Consider the following 17830-nt stretch of genomic DNA (forward strand, 5'->3'; position numbering starts at 1 on the left):
AACATCACCACCTTTGCAGTGGGCTAACCACCCCTGCAAAGGATCTTAACAGGTTACTAACGATAGACCTGCACCGGCCCCCCACAACCGGCCCTCTTCGGATGAGGGCCATGGAACAGTTGGGAGGGGCCTTACGATACGTTCCAACATGACTAGCGACCACGGACCACCCCTACAGCGTCTCAGGTGGACGGAGGAGCTGAGACGGGATTTAATGCAGTGTTGGGAGAGATGCGAGCCACAGACCTCAGGCTATGCCAAAGTCTGACTCCTCTTCTTCTATAATAGAAGAGGAGTCAGACTCTGACTCTTCAATATCAAACGCTTCAGAGACTGAGGGCGAAGTCTCACTGACACCCGAGACAGCCGCACCGAGGTGGAGCATACTCCCGTTCTACCCTTCTCTCACTGCAGAACCCCCATCTCCTCCCCCTGAGGGCACCAATCAACAGGACTTCACCAGCAGAGATAGTCATTTTCTTCGGAAAATTACGTTCTCTGCAGAACACCTAGCTAGCGCTAACCAAGATCTCGACCATCGGGTACCAGATGGTGTAGATCTTTTTGCACTCAACAATGCAGTCTATGATGTGGCTCGAGGGTTTACTCAGGGCAGACGAACACCTGTCAATCCTGAGCTAAGCCTGAAAAGACGCATCGAACAGATTGCAAGTAAGATCAAGAAGGCTCGACAGGGTGCATCTCGTATTCAGAGTGTGATGGATCACTTAAATACTCACAGGCCTTATACGCCAAGAATTCGGCGTATCGTGGTGAGTATCAGACGTGAACATCACACTTTAAATACGGCCGTGTTGCTGATCCTAAAGGAGAGGTACACAGGCAAAATAAGATCGCTAATGGCCGTTAAAAAGTCATTAGCAAAGCAGTACAAGCGACGAAGAGACAACAGATTGTTCCGATCTGACCCTTCGCGCTTTCTCAAACCGCAAGCCCCTGTCACTTATGAGCCCCCGAGTACAGAAAGAGTCGAAACCTACTGGACCGAAATATATGGTCGCGCTAGTGCGCTAGATGTAGACACTCCAGCCCTTCAACTTTTCAGAGAATTCTGTGATGAACATCTATCACGAATTCCTGAAGAGTCTCAACAAGTCAGCATGGATGAGATCAGGAATGCTCTAAAGGGCACAAAGAACTGGGCTGCCCCTGGGCCAGATGCAATCCCCACCTTCTGGTGGAAGAAATTGACCCCATCCCACCAGCATCTGGCTCGTATCTTCTCAGAATATCTAGGAGGAGATACACCCATTCCTGGATGGCTCGTTGAAGGGCGTACTGTGCTGATCCCTAAAAGTGGTGATCTGTCCAACCCCAAAAATTACAGGCCTATTGCATGTCTAAATACTCTCTACAAATTGTTTACGAAGATTTTGAACGAGAGGATTTTGACTGCAATAGAACCTGTATGGAGACAGATAAACGAACAACGTGGCAGCAAGCGTGGCTTGACAGGTTGCAAGGAGAACTTGCTAGTAGACCGGTGCGTCACAATGGACGCATACTACTACAAGCGCAACTTGTCAATAGCCTGGGTGGATTACAGAAAGGCATTTTATACAACATCACACGAGCTTCTCTTTACTTGCTCGAATGCCTTTCAGTACCCCACAAATAGTGAGATGCATCGAACATCTGATGCCTCTCTGGAGGACACGTTTCACCGTAACATCTGGTGAAACAAGAGTGTCTACCAGAGCAGTGCCATTTAGGAGAGGCGTATACCAGGGAGATACCCTGAGTCCTCTTCTATTTTGCATCTCACTGCTGCCATTATCTGTCACTCTACGCCGAACGCCTGGATATAAAGCCGGACGAGTCTCCAACCGCGTACACAAAGTCACATATCTATTTTATATGGATGACTTGAAAGTGTACGCGGCAAGTCCTGAGAGACTCCGAACAGCCCTAGAGGTTGTTTCCGAGTATACCAGTGCAATCGGCATGGAGTTTGGGTTGGACAAGTGCGCAGTTGCCCACTTAGAAAAAGGAAGATCGCCGAACTGGAGGGATAATGTCGAGCTTATAGACGGGAGCATCATAAAACATCTGGATGCTGGAGAGTCTTACCGATATCTTGGACAGGCACAATCTCCTTTGCAGGACGTGTCTGTCATCAAAGATACTCTCCGCAGTGAGTACAAGTGGCGACTTAAGAGAATATGGAGCTCTGAATTATCAGGCCCTAACAAAGTCAAAGCCACGAATATGCTCGCTGTCCCAGTCTGGCTATACTCATTCGGAGTTCTCAAATGGCTCCGAAAAGAGCTTAAAGATTTGGACATTATCACGAGGAAAGTGATGACATTATATCGAAGTCATCACCCGCGATCTTCTGTCCAACGCCTATACTTTCCCCGTGATTTGGGAGGGCGTGGACTACTAAGTTTGCAGTGTCTACATGACAGGTTAGTGATAGGCCTGGCTTATGACATCTATGAGAGCTTTGATCGTCTTCTCAAGTTCGTGAACAGCTTTGAACTATTGGGAAGGGATGCGTTCTTATATAGAGCAGCATATCAGGCAGCGCAGAACCTCGGCTCAGTTTTCGACCCTAGCAGCCCAGACGGTCTAAGGCTTTTGCAATTGACCAGAGGGCAGCGAAAGGTCGATATAAAAACAACCGAGCAGTAAAAACTGCTCGACGAACATGTGGCAAAGTCCTTACATGGTGTGTTTTATCGTCATTTCGAAACACACGACTTGTCACACCAGCTGACTTTCCAATACCTTAAGTCAGCTGGCTTGTTCTCTGAGACCGAAGGATTCATTATGGCCTGTCAAGATGGTGTATTTTCCACCCTCGCCTATCAGTGTGATGTTATGCACGAGCAACTCGAGGACACAAGATGCCGAGTTTGCCACGGTGATGTAGATGAGACGCTATTTCATGTTTTATCGGCTTGTCCGATATTAGCGCGCTCAGCCTACATTCACCGGCATAACGCCGCTCTAAGAGTGCTGTATTACCACCTTCGGCACTCTTATGGAATAGACGAGACACCAGTGCTGCCCTATGTGCTCGGTAAAATTGAGTCAGTCGTTGAGAACGGGAGAGCAAAAATTCTTTGGAATTACCCGCTCTCTACGCCTCAATGCATTGAACACAATAAGCCGGATATTACTCTTTTCGACCATTCTTTCATTTAATTAATTGCTGTCAATCATTAATAAACATTCTTATTTATTTACTAATTTTCCGCAGTTGTTATTGAGTCTTATTTTACATTGGTGTCAGAAAGTGGTTCGTTTCGCGTGCCGTGAATATTGTTGTTTTGTGAATTTTGGAGAATTTTTGAAAAAATCATGCCCAAGAGTCCGAGTCGTAGGCAAACTCGAGCCGGAAGAAGGACTCAATATGCCGATTGTGTCGAAGACGGTAGTAATGGGGGACCAAGCCCGTATATTATGTTGAATTCACAGCCCCGGCGCACACCACAGTGCATGTGATAGTCCTGGTGATTGGCGCCCTCGAAGGAATGGGAGACCGCTTTCTGACAGAGCTTCGAACAATACCAGTCTATAATTTAAAAAATAACTCTAATAATTTGTCGAATCGGTCTCAACCTTTTCGGTTAATAATAGTTCTTTAGCTTCTGCAAAACCCGATAAATTTGATGGTTCTCAGATGTGAGAATCTTATCCCCGTCAATTTGAGACTATCGCTCGTCTACATAAATGGACAAATGAAGTTAAAGCATCGATTTTAGTGTCCTGTTTGAAGGACAAAGCTCAAGTCATTTTAGAAAATTTGAGTTTAGAAGATTTGGGGAATTTTGATAAATTGAAGAAAATTTTGGAAGATCGTTTTGGTGAAGCTCAATTTTCTCGAGCTTCTTTTAGTCGTTTTCAGGCTAGAAAACAGTCTGAAAATGAAAATTTAACAGATTTTTCAAATAATTTAGATAGCCTTCTCAAATGTGCGTATCCTTCGGTCTCTTTCGAAGAGAGAGATAGAATTGCTGGTTTACAATTTATTTCCGGATTAAAAAAATTAAAGTTACAATTTTCTCTTCGTTCAGAGAGAATTGAGTCTCTTCAATTAGCAACTCAGAGAGCTTTAGAGCTCGAGTCGATTGAAGATTTGACTTTCGGAGGTCAGAATAAAAATAAATTTGATAGTAAGAATAATAATAATTTAGTAAAAATAATAATAATTTCAATAAAAATAATAATTTAGAAAACGATAATAGAAATAATTCGTTTAAAGGAAATTTTAGGTCAAATTCCCAAAATCAAAATTCTTCGCAAATTTTCCAATGTTGGATTTGTGGTGAAGAAGGACATTCTAAGAATAATTGTCAAGTTCTTCATGCTGTTCAAGCCAGTTTATCAAGTATTCATGATTTTAATGAGTCAACTGTTGACGGTTCATCTAAAAAAAAATTTCGTCAAAACTAAAAATAAATTCAATTGATTTTTCTTATTTTTCTGGTTCTTTAAAACCGAAACTTTTACTCAGAGGAGAAGTTAATGGTAAAAAATATATCATGATAGTTGATACTGCTGTTGATATTACGGTTGTTAATTCTTCTTTGTCTAAAGGAAAGGTAACTGTTTCGAATAATTCTTCTATTTCTTATTCTATTTTTACAGTTTCGGGTGATAAATTTGATTTTGATTTTATCAAGGCTGTAGAAATAAAGATTTCCAATATTAAGGTTAATTTAGAGGTTGTTTTCGCTCAAATTGAAGAACAATGTATTCTAGGATTAGATTTTTCAATCAAGTCTGGTTTATTTACTGAATTCAAAGATCTCCGTGATCAAAAATTCTTAGAAGGTAATAAATTTGTTTCAATTAATAGAATGAGTTCTTCTTTGAATGAACTTCTAGAATTTGTTTTAGATTCGTTTGAAAAATCTTCAGAATTTTTGGATGACAATGATAAATTTCATTTCAAAGGACTTTTATTAAAGGATTCAAATATTCGTGCAAAAAATTCTCTTCATTTAGGAAAGTGAAAAATTTTACAACATAGAATAAATGTTGGAAATGCACTTTCTATTAAACAGGCTTCTCGTCGTATTCCTTTACATTATAGGGATTAAGTTGATTTAGTTATGGAGGAAAGGAAACAACAGAATGCAATAGAACCTTGTGATGGTTCTTGGGCTTCTCCTGTTGTTCTTGTTCCCAAAAAAGGTGATGACATGTAGTTTCTGGTGAAGGATTGGAAAGTTCTCCAGATAAAATTTCTACCATTATTAGTTGGCCTGTTCCTAAAAATAAATCTGAACTTAAAAGTTTTCTAGGTCTTTGTTCTGATTACAGGAAATTCGTCAAAGATTTTGCTACTATTGCAAAACCTTTATATCTTATTTGTCAGGAAAAGAAAGATTTTATTTGGGATAATTCAGAACGAAAAATTATCGCTTACTTTAGCAAAACTTTAAATAATCGTGAACGTAACTACTGTGGTACAAAGAAAGAATTATTAGCTGTTGTTATTTCTGTTGAAGATTTTCGTCATTGTCTTCTTGGCAAGAGGTTCACTATTAAAACTGATCATGCATCTCTCACTTGGTTACTTCGTTCCAAAAATCCTCCAGATCAAGTAGCTCGTTGACTTAAAATCTTATTCCAATATGATTTCGAAGTTCAACATAGACCTGATCATAAACATGGCAATGCTGATGGTCTATCGAGGCGTCCATGTGATTTTAAAAAATGTCTCAAAATGGATTCTGATAAAAAATGTGATAGTAGGCATATTTTCCGTGTCATTTGGAAAATTAATATTGATTCCGATTGGATCGAATTCCAAAATGACGATAACATTTTGAATTTAATTATTAAACTCAAAAAGGAAAATAAAGTTTCCGAGTTTAATGATGTTTCACATTTGGATTCTACTTTTGAAATTTATTTACTTTATTGGAATTGAAAATGGTGTTTGGGTTGAACGTTGGGAATTAATTCTCCTTCTGGTGGTCATTTTGGTATTAATAAAACGATTTCAAAAATTCGTCAACGATTTTTCTGGGCAACTCTTAAGCAAGATGTTGAGATTTGATGTAAAAAATGCTAAGTTTGTTTCGCTAAAAAGGGTCCTCATAAAAAATCTCGTGGTTAACTTCAAATTTAAAATGTCTGTTCTCCTTTTCAAAGGGTTGTCATTGATATTTTTGGTCGTCTTACTAAAACCTCCTCTGGAAATAAATTTTTACTTGTTGTTACAGATTATTCCTCATTCTAAGGCAATTCCTCTGCCTAATCATCAGGCTTCTACTATTGCTGAGGCTTTAGTAACTCAAATATTTTGTAGATATGGTGTTGCTATTGAAATTCATTCCGATCAGGATCGAGAATTTGAATCTGAAATTTTCAAGGAGGTCATGAGTCTTTTTGGTATTAAGAAGACAAGAACCACACCTCTTTATCCTCGATCAAATGGTTTAGTTAAAAGGTTGCATAGGACTATTCTTCAATATTCGTCCAAATTTATAAGTAAGAATCAAAAAGATTGGGATAAGTGGATTTCTTTATTTTCATTGGCCTATCGTTCTTCAAGACATGGAACTACTGAGTATTCACTAGCTTTGTTGATGTTAGGTCGTGAATTAAGGTTGCCTATTGATCTTCTTAGAGGAATTGATCCTTCAGATAATTCTTTTGAGGATAACTCTATAACTGATTTTGTTTTTAATCTTCGTAAACAATTGAAGATTGTTCATGATTATGTACGGGATAAGTTGCAAATTAAATCAGAAGAACTTAAGTGTATGTATGATTTGAAATCTAATGTTCTCTCTTTTGATGTCGATCAAAAGGTTTGGTTATTTTTCTCTCAAAGAGTTAAAGGAAAATGTCCAAAACTTCAATGTGAGTAGGAAGGTCCATATATTATCAAAAACAAACTCAATGATGTATTTCGAATTCATCAAATTCCGAATAGTCATTTGAAAGTTGTTCATATGAACAGACTCGCTCCTTATGAGGATAATTAGTTATTGTGACTCTATGTAGGATATACACGGTTGGAGTCATTGTACCGGAATCCTTTTCTCCATTTATTGGCCAAAGTAAAGCAAAGTGAGGTGCTAGATGTCCATGGTATCCTAATATTTTTGTTCGGACAGTGAGCGTAACTGTGAGCCCAATTTTTTAATAATTTAGTTTGCACAGTGAGCAGAAGCTATTGAACTTATTTTTGAAAATTCCCTGCACAAGGTGGAATTGAATTTATTGTTTTAATGATATTGAATCATTTATTTGAGAGTCGGATTTTTATTTAAAAAAAGGATGCAAAGTCGGAATTTATTTGGAGAATTGACTCTATGAAATGTGACCATTCAACCTAATTATTAATTGAACATTGAATTTATGATTAAAAATGAAATTTTTAAAGAACTACATTTCTGTGAGGAACTTTCATTTTGTTTAGTTCCATGACCTTCCAGTTCTTGGTATTTCCGACTCTTTGGGTTCTTTTGGTTCTTCCCAGTGGTTCCTCCTGATAAAAAAGAAGGGTGGAAAGGGAATTGAATGCTGGGAACCTAAGAATCTGCAGGAAATAAGGTGATAGTTGGACCAGATGTACCCCATCACAACTGTCGTCACAAATCATTGTAGTTTCAACATAAGCATCAGGATTCACCATCCATTTTATACACTCGTTGATAATGTCGAGTTCATTTAATTCATCAATTAAATGTTCAAGTGTTTGATATACACTAGCAGGAATAAGCGACCCATGATTTTGTGCTTTGTCAAAATTATGAGTATTAGCAACGTTTTCTTTCACGAATTCTAGGTTATCGACGTCATGTATGAGTGAAAAAGAAACACTGGCATGTTTTGCAGGAACATTCGAAAAATTCATAGAAATACTTATTTCTTCCAAGGATACGCCTTACTTCCCAGGCAATTTTAGAGGATGTGATAATTGTGTCACAAAGTGCGTTGTTGTATTTTCAGGAAAATAAATCATGCTACTATTACTAGGTAAAATTATGTGAAACTGGTCTTTTTGCAGTGTCATTGTTAGTTTCTTGATTTTTGACTCACTCTTGACAGCTCTTCCTCATGAGAAATACTATCTATATTTTGATCGTTCAAATCTTGGAGTATATATACAGGCAGCTGACGAAATTTTTACACACGAATTATTTAAAAAATTTCTTCACTCTAGCCGCTTGTATAACCTTTCATGAAAGCGGCCTTTGCTTTACTAATGCGGACTAGATCATCAACGTTATATTTAGATGTTTTCGATACTTCTTTACGCCACCTATTATTTTCATAACGATGTTGCATATTCTGAAAGACTACTAATATATTCTCAGTATCAATTTCAGAAGGCATAAATTTTTTTGCATTGTGTTTAGTATGATTGTAAGCTGAGACAATTTTCTGTAGAACATCAATGTATTTTTTTGTGTTGGCATATGTAAAATAACGCCACATTCGCTCTTTTAACGTGCGATTAAAGCGTTCAACAATAGCCGCTTCAACATCTGGATTTCTCACTGTTCTGAAAATAATTTCTTTGGGAACCTGGGATAGGAATACCTTCAATACTAACAACCCCTGCATTATTCCATTCGATAATATTATCAGGCATATTTTTTAAACGCCTGTAAAGAAGTTTTGCCTTTGACTGAAATTTTTTCAAAACACTATCAATAACAGATTGATCAATGTAATGATCAGGCGATTTATTAATCGACTCCCTTGTTTTTTCGTACAATGTTTTTTGACTATCATAGGAATTTTTATTTTTTAAGAAATTTGGTGTTGTCACCGTCTGATTCTTATTGTTGATAAGGCGTAAATACCTTTCTAGCACTCGTAAGTAAGCATTCCACTTCTCACGTTTATTTTGATGGGCTGTAGAGCATAGTATTTCATTCATCTCTTGATTGAGGCGTGCCAAAACTGAATTATAAATTTTATCTTACCTATTCATTGATAAATTTGTATCTGTTGCCCGAAAATGTTTTGCCGTTTCTTTTGGTATTAAAACCATTTGTTTAGCATGCTCCATTATTTTTAGCTATTTATGAATTTTGATATTAAATGAACCCAAATGGGGGTTAAAGTACTAGTAAAAACCCGCCACCTTTCTGTTAAATTATTTTTTTTTTCTTTGGCACTTCCCCGTTAAGCTAAGCGTCGTGAAATGGCCGCGTACCGCTTTAATTTGCGTTGCCTCGTAAAATATTAAGAGCGCATTCACATAAATATCTCACTAACTGTGGATCAGCTTTTCGTAAAATAGCAGCTCGTTGTTCTTTTCCCAGATAAAATGAAGCGCTGAGAATTACTGCTTGTTTCTTCCGTGATGCGTTTGCCACCATCACTAAATGACAATTGATAACTTATTATTATTTGAACTCATATTCATGTGTTTTTCCTGAACATAAACGTAATGTCTCGGATCATCTGAAAAAATACATGTGCGAAATCGGCAATTTTTCTGGTGTTGATTGTTTCAAGTTCAATAACAAGTATCTATGGGAGGGTACTGTTGCGTCATAATATATTTCTTGGAAAAAGCGTATATTTTCTGGACACACCTGACGAGCTAAATGCTGGCTATGTGAGCGGTCACGGGGATTTTTAAAAATTACAATATAGTTAGCATTGAGTGAAATATCCCGTTGTCCTTTTTTCTGATAGAATACATCTTGCGTTATGAATATAACGCTCAAGTTATATTCATAACCATAATCTGAAGAAGAAACAGATGTTGACATGCTTTCAGAAACATGACGCCCAACCCCTGAGCCGTCATCTCCTGCAGATATTTTTGAAGAAAGCGATGATGAAATTTCTATTTTATCAGACGACAACGTCATTGAGCAATCACGTCAACAAAGTTCATCTGCATCATCCTCTGGAAGTAATTATTGTTTATTTTTCAATTCAATTTTATAACGAGTATTATTATTAAATTCGTGTAGGTTATGATTACGATTAGGGCCCTCGTGAAGAATAACACTGTCTTCAACTATCAAATTATAGATATTCAACACGACGGAGTTGTGACTGGAGCAGCAGCGAAAAAACTCCAAAAGACAACCGACCAGAGCAACGTTTTGCCAAGTATATCATCAGAAAATTTTGCTGTCGTTTTAATATCGATAAAGAGCGTGCGAAAAATACAATCATATACAGATCGTGATAGGATAGACTTTGCTATTAATTATGAAAGATTAACAACAGGGCCAATTTGGACTCATTTCTTATGAAGGACTTATGAGACTTACTATGTAAAATTGCTCAAAATGCTAATGGTTTGAATAGTGATGATAATATTGTATCAATGGTTGCAATTGTACGGGGCGTCGGGGGGAGTGGAAATAAAAGTTAAAATTTGGAAACATTTTTAAGCGTTCTATTTTACGTATTACTGACGATAATACTTTAATATATACCACAGATAAAAGAAGACAGCACGCTTGTAATGAAACTTATTGTCGTATTTGTAATTGTAATCAGCCGTCGAATCATCAGTGCTAAATGAATGTTCTCGAAATATCCAAGCCTTTAAAAGTTGTCTTTTTATTTTATGATTTTGAAACACAGCAGCACCAGTATATTAATGGTGATAAGACAATAAAATTGCATGTTTTCAATCTTTGCGTTGTTTAAAAGGTATGTGTATACTGTGCAAACAATAACGATTTATCCCAAAGCTGCTCTTTTTGTGGTGAGCGCGAGTATATATTGTAAAATAAGAGCAAATAACAAATATAGGGAATGAATTAATAAAGAAAAAATCCGTGCGGTCAACTCAAGTCACAGTCAAAAACTGGAGATAAACAAACTCTCCCCTCGTTGCCATAAACAATCTAATCGTCAAGCAATCGTTGTTAACTAACAAACTGTCGTTAGTCTAATAGTCATTAGATGGCGACATACAAATATTTTATACTTCTATTAGGCTAAAATAAAAAAACATGAAAAATCTAAAATTTAATTTCTAATTAGAAATTATGATAATCAAAATAATAATCATTCAGCCTAGATTCTAATATTGCCGCTTCCCCACTCTGCTTTAAAATAAATAAAACAAATAATTAGGAGGGAAAAATCCTGCGGCGGGTAAAAACCTCCAAACAGACCAAAATGATCTAAATTAAACTAAAAACGTGATTCTATACAATAAAAGATTTCTTAAAAACTAATCGTCCGTTAGTCAAATTAAAAATAAAAAATAAAAAGTTCCATCTTCAATTCCCTTTCCACCCTTCTTTTTCATCAGGAGGAACCACTGGGAAGAACCAAAAGAACCCAAAGAGTCGGAAATACCAAGAACTGGAAGGTCATGGAACTAAACAAAATGAAAGTTCCTCACAGAAATGTAGTTCTTTAAAAATTTCATTTTTAATCATAAATTCAATGTTCAATTAATAATTAGGTTGAATGGTCACATTTCATAGAGTCAATTCTCCAAATAAATTCCGACTTTGCATCCTTTTTTTAAATAAAAATCCGACTCTCAAATAAATGATTCAATATCATTAAAACAATAAATTCAATTCCACCTTGTGCAGGGAATTTTCAAAAATAAGTTCAATAGCTTCTGCTCACTGTGCAAACTAAATTATTAAAAAATTGGGCTCACAGTTACGCTCACTGTCCGAACAAAAATATTAGGATACCATGGACATCTAGCACCTCACTTTGCTTTACTTTGGCCAATAAATGGAGAAAAGGATTCCGGTACAATGACTCCAACCGTGTATATCCTACAGTAACTCCACGAGAACGCTCCAGGACAGACATTGTGAATTTAAATCAACAATCAAATGCAGATATATCGTATGCAGTTTTGCAGAAGCTAAAGAACTATTATTAACCGAAAAGGTTGAGACCGATTCGACAAATTATTAGAGTTATTTTTTAAATTATAGACTGGTATTGTTCGAAGCTCTGTCAGAAAGCGGTCTCCCATGCCTTCGAGGGCGCCAATCACCAGGACTATCACATGCACTGTGGTGTGCGCCGGGGCTGTGAATTCAACATAATATACGGGCTTGGTCCCCCATTACTACCGTCTTCGACACAATCGGCATATTGAGTCCTTCTTCCGGCTCGAGTTTGCCTACGACTCGGACTCTTTGGCATGATTTTTTCAAAAATTCTTCAAAATTCACAAAACAACAATATTCACGGCACGCGAAACGAACCACTTTCTGACACCAATGTAAAATAAGACTCAATAACAACTGCGGAAAATTAGTAAATGAATAAGAATGTTTATTAATGATTGACAGCAATTAATTAAAAGAAAGAATCCGTGCGGTCAACTCAAGTCACAGTCAAAAACTGGAGATAAACAAACTCTCCCCTCGTTGCTATAAACAATCTAATCGTCAAGCAATCGTTGTTAACTAACAAACTGTCGTTAGTCTAATAGTCATTAGATGGCGACATACAAATATTGTACAATATCTATGACATTCCTAGTGAACCATTATTTACTGATCTGTTAACCGTCATCATTTATTTATATCACGCTGCTCTAAAACACAATTTTACGGGGCACTGTTCAATGTCTGCTGCATGGTATTATATTGATTGGCTGAATATAATTCAACAACACCTGGTGTCTTCTATAGACGTATTTCCAGCCGACAATATTCCAAAGGTGTGGACGAAGCCGATAGCACTTGTTAATACTGATGGCCACAAGCAACCAGGGCAACACAGGGTTGTCATGTACGTCAATCGAGAAGGAGTCGGCTGTTACTTCGACAGCTATGGACTGCCACTAATTATTCCAGAACACCTTAGGAGACTTCGAGAGAATTATCGATACTTCCGCCACTCCGTCAAACATTTACAACAAGAAGATTCTCAAGTTTACGGCCAATATTGTATCTTGTTTTTGTGTGCTATGTCTATTAATTATCCACTTAGCTACTTTTCATCTTGCTTAGTCCAAAATATTTGAAACTGATCAAATTATAAGTGAATATTATAAGTCTTTTATGAAAAAAAAATTATGTTAAATATGATCAAAATGATTTTGTGGGTAGAAGGGTAAAATTTCATCAAACATGTTTGTGTAGAAATAAAAATATGTAGTATTTTACACTTATAAAAATGTAAAAATATATCTGACAATAAACATGCCTATGTATGTAGATATGAAAATATGTAATGTTTTACATTCATGAAAATGTAAAAATATATACAACGATAAAACAAATAATTAAATGAACATCTCTGTTCATAATGAAAATAAAATCACACCTCAAGACACGTGTTTATTCGTGCCACTGACAATAGTTTGCGCACAACCGTTGTAAATATGCAAAAACGTCTGTGCGCAGTTCGTACAGACGGCGCTCATTGGCTAATAAAAAGCATTCATCTGACCGTTGGAACCTCTCGGTCGGAACGGCAATAATACGCCACTCATACATAAGCGCTGGCCGGGCGGGTCTAAACGCTGGAAACTGTGCTCAGACAGCTCGCAGCAATGGCATCAGTCCCACCACCCGTCGTCCCTACTACTTGCGCCCGTGCAACAGCCTGCACACTGCTAGCGTACCCGTTGAGTTGTGCGTTATATTTTTTAACGTTAGATGGCACGTCGATGCATCTCAGGCTTTCAATTGCAATATGAAGCCCTTTTCATGCACATGCGTCAATAATATATGAATATAAAAATCATTAAAATAACTGCCTGTGATTTCACTACTCATGATACTTCTTATAGTTAAAAACAAGGCTAATTACGTGAGGCTTGGTTTTCTCTTGGACTCGTTAGGTTAAGTTTAATCGTAGATGTTGATCAAGAAGATTATGATTTATTTTAGTTAATTTGATTTAAAGATTTGTCTATTTGTTAAAATGTTAAGATATTGCGTTTTGAGTTTAGGATTTTGAGTTATGATTGATGGAGAAACCCCTTGTTAAGAAATAGTCTTTGGTTAGTTTGCTTAAGATTTATTTGAGATCCGGAAATTGTAACATGTTAGATTTCTATTGTTTTAGTTTGAGGTTTGTAATAACTTTAATCCTTAAATGCATAATTTTTTATATTTCATAGAAAAAAATATATTTTATTCCGGTTAATGGGTATGTTAACAGAAAAATACAAAAAAAAAACATTCATATTTCAAGTATTTTTTCATGGGAAAAAGGTTGTGTATCAAAAATGAAACAGTATGCAATACGGGGTTAAAAAAAATTTATTTTATTGAGTTTCAGTTGTTATAAAAAGATACAAAACAATTGCTTTTTTTTTAAAACAAAGTATTACATTACATTTTGAACACTTTATGGAGCTCAAGAGCTTACACGAAGGAAACTGACAACGCCTTCTTGTGTCAGTTGAAATTGGCTCATGTCGAACATTGTTAAGACGGACATCTTCAGGTGGCATTGCTGGGGTGATAGTATTATTTTTCTTTTTGGCTATTGCTTCTTCAATATTCGAGCTAGGTCTTCCCCTCTTGTTCTCTCTATATGTTCCATATTTACATAGAGCTTCAGCCAAGTCAGCGCAAAACTCCGCCAAATCCATAAGATTTTTTGGATTGATTCCCTTTTGTTTATTTACCTCTAGATAAAGAACCCAGGAATTAATAATGGTGATATCTAAAAGATGGTAAAAAATTCGCAAATACCATTTTCTGTTTTTCATGTGTATGCGGTATCGACTCAAAAAACTATCCATTAGGTCGATTCCATCCATATGCGAATTGTATTCCTTTATCAGTCTTTGGCAAGGAATAGTCACCACTTTTTTCTGTTTTTTGTCGTATCTCTTAATTGTCTCAATCGGATCTGCTCCAACATACGTAGAGAGGAGTATAACCTGGTTTTACCTTTCCAGCTAACGGCGGTTACTAGTGTTCCTTTGTAACTAGAGATGTTTTCGACGTAATCACCTCTTGGTACATTGCTTTTCATAACCTCAGTTTTTAAAGGTAATTTGCAGGTCTTTCCTAATTTGTTACGTTGGACGGTTCCAAGACAATAAATTCTATTTTGAGCAAAATAATGGATGAGAGGGATGTTTGTGTAAAAATTGTCTAAGTAAATTATATGATTGCGGTTTCTAGGCACACCTCGTATTAGTCTGTTAGTAGTATCAGAGACTACACCAAGTTCTGGCTCCGTTGAAAGGCGATCATGAATCATTTTAACAGAATAAATCTCGAATTGATAGGCAAATCCTTGCAAAGAACACATAACAAACAACTTAAATCCCCATTTGTGGGGCTTGTTGGGCAAATATTGCTTCATGAAGTGAGCTTACTTTGTGACGCACATCTGCTCATCTATTGATAGCTGTTGATCATAAGGTATGGATCGAAATTTATTATTTAGGTGATCTATTATCGGTCTTAGTTTATGAAGTCGATCGTGATTTGGATGGTCTGTTGGCATTTGCTTTTCATTGTCATTGAAATGGAGTATATTTCTAATCTTTTCAAATCTGTTCAGTGCCATAGTCTCTAATATAGGGGTAAAAACATGTTTAGTGTTCCAGTAGAAACGTACATTTAGGTATCGAAAAACAGACATATCTTCATCTCTTTCATCATCATGAGTAGGCATATATCCATCTTCTAATACGTGTAGTAGCTCTTCCCTTGTGGGATATAAGTCCAAATCATCGCTATCGGACTCACAGTCATCCTCAAATATGTCACCTGCTCCCAATCTTCGAAGAATATCTTCTATTTTGTCATCTGAGCATGCTCTCGTAGCCATCGCTGTAAAAAGCACATAAAACCATACATAAACATTCAACCACCACCAAAATCATGCTGTTACTGCATACTGTATTATCTTTGAAACAGTACATTTTTTGAGAAAAAACAATACTGTTCAAATATATTACGAAAATGTAAAAGCAAAATAAAAAAATATATAAACTCACCAATATAATTTATTTTTCCACGAATGAAAGTATACTCAATGTAATTTTTATCACAGATTGGAAATTTTCGAATAACGTAGTTTACACCAACGACGCTCAGACTTTTTGCGCTCTAGTCCATGACCGTTATTTCTTTTTTTCACTCAAAACGATTATGCGTCAAGAAATCAAATAACCATACAGCTAAGTCCACACGTTGAAAAAATTGTATTTGACAAGGGCATAAAGTTACTGTTTCATTTTTGATACGCTATGCATTCAAGGGTTAATTGATTATTTAATAAAGGGAATTAAGATAATACTGTTTTGAGTTCCAATCAGTGTTAAGAAAACCCGGTTAAGTAAAATTATTATAGTAAATGCGAGAATAGAAAAAATATGTTGAACTTGTTAGTTTATTTCTGGTAGTTTAGAGACCTTTAACTCACCCCGTTAGTTAGTTTATTTCATTTGTTTTTTTTTATCTCTTTTATTTATTGGTATTTGGCCGGACATGACCCCTCTCCATGACCTACACAACTGAGGGCCAGTACATACCCTGTTCAGGAGGATCCTGATTTTGTAAAACTATCTTAGTTAAGTTAGATATAAGTTTGAGGTTTAGTTTTAAGTATTGAGATATTGAGATTATTTTGTGGATTTTGAGTAGTTAGTAAGTTTTGATATATTGCATTTAGATTTAAGTTGGTATTAGTTTAAGTTACACCAGTTTAGTTATTCTGGTGAATAAAAATAACTTGGCGCCCTAGTTAAAGTAGTTGCTCCCAGGGATGGTTCTAATCAGGATGCCCACCTGAAGGAAGATACGTTATGGTGTATACCCTTTAGGAGCAGAAAAATAACGTTACAGGGAATACCAACTTTTAATTCTATTTTATGAAGTGGAAGACCAGGTGTATTTATGCTATTTGAAAATTCGGCTGGATAATACATCGCTTGATCCATTTGACATATCGTATTTATAGATAAAAATATTGTAAAATAAGGCCAAATAAAAACTTTGGGAAATTAAATAATAATGAAAAAGTTTATTAAAGATTGACAGGAATTAATTAGAAAGAAAGAATCTGTGCGGTCAACTCAAGTCTCAGTCAAAAACTGGAGATAAACAAACTCTCCCCTCGTTGCTATAAACAACCTAATCGTCAAGCAATCGTCGTTAACTTAACAAACTGTCGTTAGTCTAATAGTCATTAGATGGCGACATACAAATATTTTACAATATTGTTGAATTACCAGGTATCTTGTCCATGATATGGTTATTAATCAACCATACTTGATCATTTCTTGGGGCTAAAATAAATCTTTCACACAACCATGAATCTTCTTTAAAGGTCAGATGGTGAATAACGTCATGAATGTTTAATATTAATGTTTAAGTATCGGTAACATCTTGGCTAACAGCAGATGGAATTTCAATGTCGTGGTTGGAATTGACTTCTGGATATTTTCCTTCACTAATGTCTCGAAAAATATTACAAAATTCTGAACCACCTGATTGTGCCCTCATGTTTTGTTTCAAATGAAGCTTTTTAATATATTGCCGAAGTACTAAACGTTTTAAACATGCATTGACCTCATCTGCTCGTGTACCTTTAGCAATAACAGGTAATGTTTGTCAGAAATTGCCAGCAAATAAAAATGTTACTCCCCCGAATAATTGATTATTATTTCTTAAATCATTGTTTTATTTACAGCTTTGATAGATATTTTGTTAGCCATAGTACATTCATCCCATACCACAAAATACAGTCTTGTAAGACTTTGGCTCTATGACTATTCTAAGATATGCCACATACTGGATTTTCCATATGATGAGCTTCAGTTGATATTTTTAACATAGAATGAGCTGTTTTGCCTCCGGGAAGTAAAGTTGCAGCAATTCCTGATGATGCTACTGTTATCGCAATTTTCTTATCTGCACGTATTTTTGCTAATATGACATTAACTAAGAGC

General features: G+C 36.2%; 1 protein-coding gene across 1 annotated transcript; it reads left to right on the forward strand.

Annotated features, from left to right (window-relative positions):
- The first annotated feature begins 5084 nt into the window (after positions 1 to 5084).
- Positions 5085 to 7949, forward strand: LOC118070492 (uncharacterized). The gene is made up of 4 exons (XM_035089117.1): positions 5085 to 5176; positions 5296 to 5578; positions 6204 to 6430; positions 7778 to 7949. Exons 1-4 carry the CDS (start codon positions 5085 to 5087, stop codon positions 7947 to 7949), a joined length of 774 nt encoding a protein of 257 aa, XP_034945008.1.
- The last annotated feature ends 9881 nt before the right edge of the window (positions 7950 to 17830 follow it).

The sequence above is a fragment of the Chelonus insularis genome, unplaced genomic scaffold (assembly GCF_013357705.1).
Source record: "Chelonus insularis isolate UGA/USDA-ARS -01 unplaced genomic scaffold, ASM1335770v1 contig_61_pilon, whole genome shotgun sequence".
Classification (NCBI taxonomy): Eukaryota; Metazoa; Arthropoda; class Insecta; order Hymenoptera; family Braconidae; genus Chelonus; species Chelonus insularis.

Coding starts and splice junctions, on each gene's coding strand:
- LOC118070492 (XM_035089117.1), top strand. CDS start 5,085: ATGGAGGAAAGGAAACAACAGAATGCAATAGAACCTTGTGATGGTTCT. Junction 5,177..5,295: donor CCCAAAAAAGGTGATGACAT/GTAGTTTCTGGT, acceptor TTCTGATTACAG/GAAATTCGTCAAAGATTTTG. Junction 6,431..7,777: donor TCAAATGGTTTAGTTAAAAG/GTTGCATAGGAC, acceptor CACGAATTCTAG/GTTATCGACGTCATGTATGA.